Source organism: Arachis hypogaea, chromosome 11, assembly GCF_003086295.3.
Source record: "Arachis hypogaea cultivar Tifrunner chromosome 11, arahy.Tifrunner.gnm2.J5K5, whole genome shotgun sequence".
NCBI lineage: Eukaryota > Viridiplantae > Streptophyta > Magnoliopsida > Fabales > Fabaceae > Arachis > Arachis hypogaea.
Genome location: NC_092046.1, coordinates 49,765,173 through 49,769,519, shown reverse-complemented (window position 1 = coordinate 49,769,519; position 4,347 = coordinate 49,765,173). Strand labels below are relative to the sequence as shown.

Here is a 4,347-nt window from a genome sequence, read left to right as displayed (position 1 = left end):
AATAAAATCATAACAAAAATAGAAAATCAAGAAGTTTAGGGGGAAAAAAACCTAAACCAAATATCAGAATAGAAGAACCAGAAATAATTTTTCTAAAGAAAATCATGCTCAATAAATTTCTGTTCAATCCAAAAGAGTAAGTTAAGAATTGCACACCCCATGTCAGAAAGTACTAAAAGATGTAAAAGACAATGCAAGTCAAAATCTTATGGTAATCTAATGTTATACTGGTCTTAAAAGGACAGAAAAACCAACCATCTTGTGAAGTTATATTGATAACTCTTCAGAATATTATTCCCTAAGTTATACTAGCACATTTAAAACTTCCAGCGAAAGCGAAATCAGTTATACCTCACCAATGGTTAGAGACTGCATTCTGCTCTTGGGGTCAACTCCCTGGCCAACCCAGACAAAGATTTCAGAGTGACAATCCAAGATGAATATATCTTTTGTCATCAGATCATCCTGGAAAAAATTGTATATCTCTTTCACCTGCAAACATCCCTTCAGATTAATGCATTGTAGCAGGTACAAATTGATCAAACTTTTTGCCAGCATTTTATATTGAGAGTTAGTCTTAAAAGGAAGAATAGATGGTCAAAACTTAAGAAGGGGTATCATATCCAAACTTCAAATATAGATATTTTATATTGACCAGGTTAGCCATAATTTGTTTCTATTTAGCGAATATAAAATAAAGTTTGGTAATTATATGAGTTTAATTAACACCAGTGTCTAGCTAAAATATATCACAGGACATATAATCAAGTGAACAAGCATATGGACTGCCATTGCAATAACTTGATGAAAACCCAAGAATGCATCTTTCACACTCGATCAACAGTATGTCATTCCTGTTCTGTAACTATTCACTATTGATTAAGCCGATTTTTTTAATTATCAAGGATTTATTTTGTTTCCTATTGTACCAGTTTGAGTACCAGCTTGATTTTCGATCTTGAATAATGAATTAATGATTACTTATATCAATACAGATAAGTCAGTGTAGGTACCTTTAAGTCTCCTCCTGGATGTTGGTCAATCAGGCAGCCCAAGAAATCATTATAAACAAGTCATCCATTTGCCTTCAAGAAGAGAGGGATCTGGGGGCGAACATAAATCTTTTCTATCAAACAAGAAAATAGTCCTTACCTTTTTGAGAAGTAGTTTAGAAAAATCAGAAAAAATGAAGAACCAGAACAGGGGCAACCTTCCATGTAGCCATTAACAGAGGTTAGTTCCTAAAATATGATATCTAGTTAGCCATCAAGATAGCAATTTTGCTAACAGAGAGAGGTGACAACAATGAACGAACAACCAAAAAATAATACACAACAACTGAATTTCTACCTTTCTATTCTACTATTATTCTTTTTTCATCACTCATTGCCACTTATATAGAAACTAACTTCTAGATTCTAACACCAGTTAATAAGGCAAATTTTAAAGAGAAGAAAAAGAAAATACCATGGGGTGATTAATCCAACAACACCAATGGATTCATTGAGGACATAACTCTTGAAAGTTTCCATGGGAAGAGAAACGCGTGCCTTCTGCTTAGCGTCGAGGTTCTTGGCAAGGCCAGCATAAAACTCGAAGCAACCAGCAACATCATCCTAACATAAAATCAAGCGTGAATCAGAGAATTACAGTAACAATCAGAGAGAATAAGCTGAAATTGAAGCATAATTGAAGTACCATGTCCCAGGCAGCTTCATCGAGTGGTTTTCTGCAATCAAGGGATTCAAGCTTAGCGAGGTGATCCTTTCTCTCGACGACCATGGCAGCGATGGCGCGGAGATAGCGGGCTCGGTGAGCGCCGGAGGCAGAAGGCCAGTTGTTTCCTTTGTTGCGGTTGAGTGCTCTTCTAGCGGCGGCGACGGCACAGTCAAAACGTGCATTGACTGTGCAAAGCAAGCGAACCTCTTGGTGTTAGGGTTTTGCCATTGCAATGCAGCGGTATGACAACGCCATATGCATGCAGTGAGGACTTCGAAGGTAGTAGAAGATTGAGCAACATGACGAGGGTGGAGGACAGAGAATGGCAGCGCGGAGGAAGGAAAGGCGACCTCCGTTGGCTGACCGACACCGTGAGTAGTGAGCGCAGGGAATGCGAGCGCCAGCAGAGACAGGTTAAGGGAGACGACGGAGGGAGCGCCGGCAGAGGAGAGAGTGCAAGTGTCGACGATGAGTAACAGAGTTGGGGATGAGCAACAGAGTCTGAGTGTTAGGGTTTCAAAGCATTAGTGTGTAAGTGTCAGTGGAGAAGAGTAGAAGAGTCTGATGAGTCTTGTAGCGTGTTGGGAAACCTTTTCGCCACGCTTTTTTAGGGGTGCCTAGTTAAAAAACATTTCGCCACGCTTTTTTTGGGTGCCAAGATAAAAAACTTTTCGCCACGTTTAAAAAGTGTCCCTGTTTCTCTCTATGGCCACGCTTTTGAAGCGTGGCAAAAAAAAGCGTGGCCAAATCTCTAATCAATTGTCACCTTCATAAAAGCGTGGCCATAGATCCTTTTCGCCACGCTTTTTAAGCGTAGCAAGAAAAAACGTGGCCAAATCTCTAATCAATCGCCACCCTCATAAAAGCGTGGCCATTGACCACTTTTGGCCACGTTTTTAAAGCGTGGCAAGAAAAAAACGTGGCCATAGGCCTTTTTTCTTGTAGTGCATAATTGGGTGAACCTTTTCAGATTGTGACTCAGCTTTGCTAAAGTCCCCAATTAGAGGTGTCCAGGGTTCTTAAGCACACTCTTCTTTTTGCTTTGGACCTTGACTTTAACCGCTCAATCTCAAGTTTTCACTTGACACCTTCACGCCACAAGCACATGGTTAGGGACATCTTGGTTTAGCCGCTTAGACCAGGATTTGATTCCCTTAGGCCCTCCTATCCACTGATGCTCAAAGCCTTGGATCCTTTTTATTACCCTTGCCTTTTGGTTTTAAGGGCTATTGGCTTTTTCTGCTTGCTTTTTTTTTGCAAGCTTTGTATTCACTGCTTTTTCTTGCTTCAAGAATCATTTTTATGATTTTTCAGATTATCAATAACATGTCTCATGTTCATTATTCTTTCAAGAGCCAACATATTTAACATTCAAGAACATCAAATTCCAAAGACATATGCTCTGTTCAGGCATTCATTCAGAAGGCAGAAAGCATTGCCACCACATGTAAACAATTAGAATTTGTTTTATTAAAAATTTGAAAAATATTGCCTCCTTATTCTAAAGAAAATCTTCTATTTTATTCATGTTTAATGATGATGAGAAAAATAAATTATAGCTTAATTGGAGATAAAATAACTACTAATTACTACTATAACTTCTAAGGTAAAACTCAAATAAGAATAATTATCACAGAGTTAAGGTTAAGATTAGAGCTCAACAACCTTGAGTTTGGGATGTGGATGTTCCTCTAGTTTGTGGAGTGCTTGGTCCTTCAAGAGATAACTTCTGACGCTTCAGTTCCTTTAAGTCACGCCCTTGCTCTTCTTGTTCCCTGAGCAGTTTGCAGAGCATAATGTTTTGATTTTGCTATTCTTCCTTTATTTGGTCCATAGATTCTTGCAACTTGGTGACAGATGCTTCAAGCTATTCCCAATATTCAAATTGAGGGACTTCCGAGAGGAATTCTTGCGCCCTCCTCTTGATGGGGTCATCCTGCATTTGTTGTTTTTCCATTGTGGTTTTAGTGATTGGTTGCTCCACTGAGATGTACTCCGTTATTCCCATCCTTACTCCAGCATCTTTGCAGAGCATAGAGATTAGGCTTGGATAAGCCAACTAGGCATCTTTGGAGTTCTTGTTTGCAAGTATGTAAAATTCAGATGGAATCAGTTGATGAACTTCCACTTTTTTTTCCAACATAATGCAATGGATCATCACTGCTCTTTTGACGGTGACTTCAGAATGGTTGCTAGTGGGCAATATAGAACGCCCAATGAAGTCCAGCCATCCTCTGGCGACTGGTTTGAGATCTTCTCTCTTGAGTTGATTTGGGACTCCCTTGCTGCTGGTGGTCCACCTGGCTCCAGGGATGCATATATCCTCTAGAATCTTATCCAGGCCCTTGTTTGTTCTCATCATTCTCCTATTGAAGGAGTCTGGGTCATCTTTCAATTGAGGTAGCTTAAAGATCTCCCTGATTTTGTCAAGGTGGATGTGAACAATCTTTCCTCTGACCATAGTCCGATAGTCATAGAGGGCAGTTCCAGATATTCTCTGCCTGTCTGTTTGCCACAGATTAGCGTAGAACTCCTGAACCATATTCCTTCCCACTTTTGTTTCAGGATTAGCTAGGACTTCCCAGTTCCTGTTTCGAATCTGCTCTTGGATCTCCGGATATTCATCTT

General features: G+C 39.7%; 1 protein-coding gene across 2 annotated transcripts; it reads right to left on the bottom strand.

Annotated features, from left to right (window-relative positions):
* Positions 1–357: 357 nt before the first annotated feature.
* LOC140176528 (aminoaldehyde dehydrogenase ALDH10A8, chloroplastic-like) lies at positions 358–2,297 on the bottom strand. 2 transcript variants are annotated; one of them, XM_072208062.1, is made up of 5 exons: positions 1,699–2,297; positions 1,468–1,616; positions 1,211–1,241; positions 1,014–1,121; positions 358–492 (listed from the first exon to the last, which is right to left on the bottom strand). In XM_072208062.1, the coding sequence occupies exons 1-3, from the start codon at positions 1,780–1,782 to the stop codon at positions 1,235–1,237; spliced, it is 240 nt and encodes a 79-aa protein (XP_072064163.1). In that variant the 5' UTR covers positions 1,783–2,297; the 3' UTR covers positions 358–492; positions 1,014–1,121; positions 1,211–1,234. The 2 variants fall into 2 exon arrangements, with proteins under 2 accessions (XP_072064163.1, XP_072064162.1); XM_072208061.1 differs by having other exon boundaries at positions 1,014–1,241.
* Positions 2,298–4,347: the final 2,050 nt, after the last annotated feature.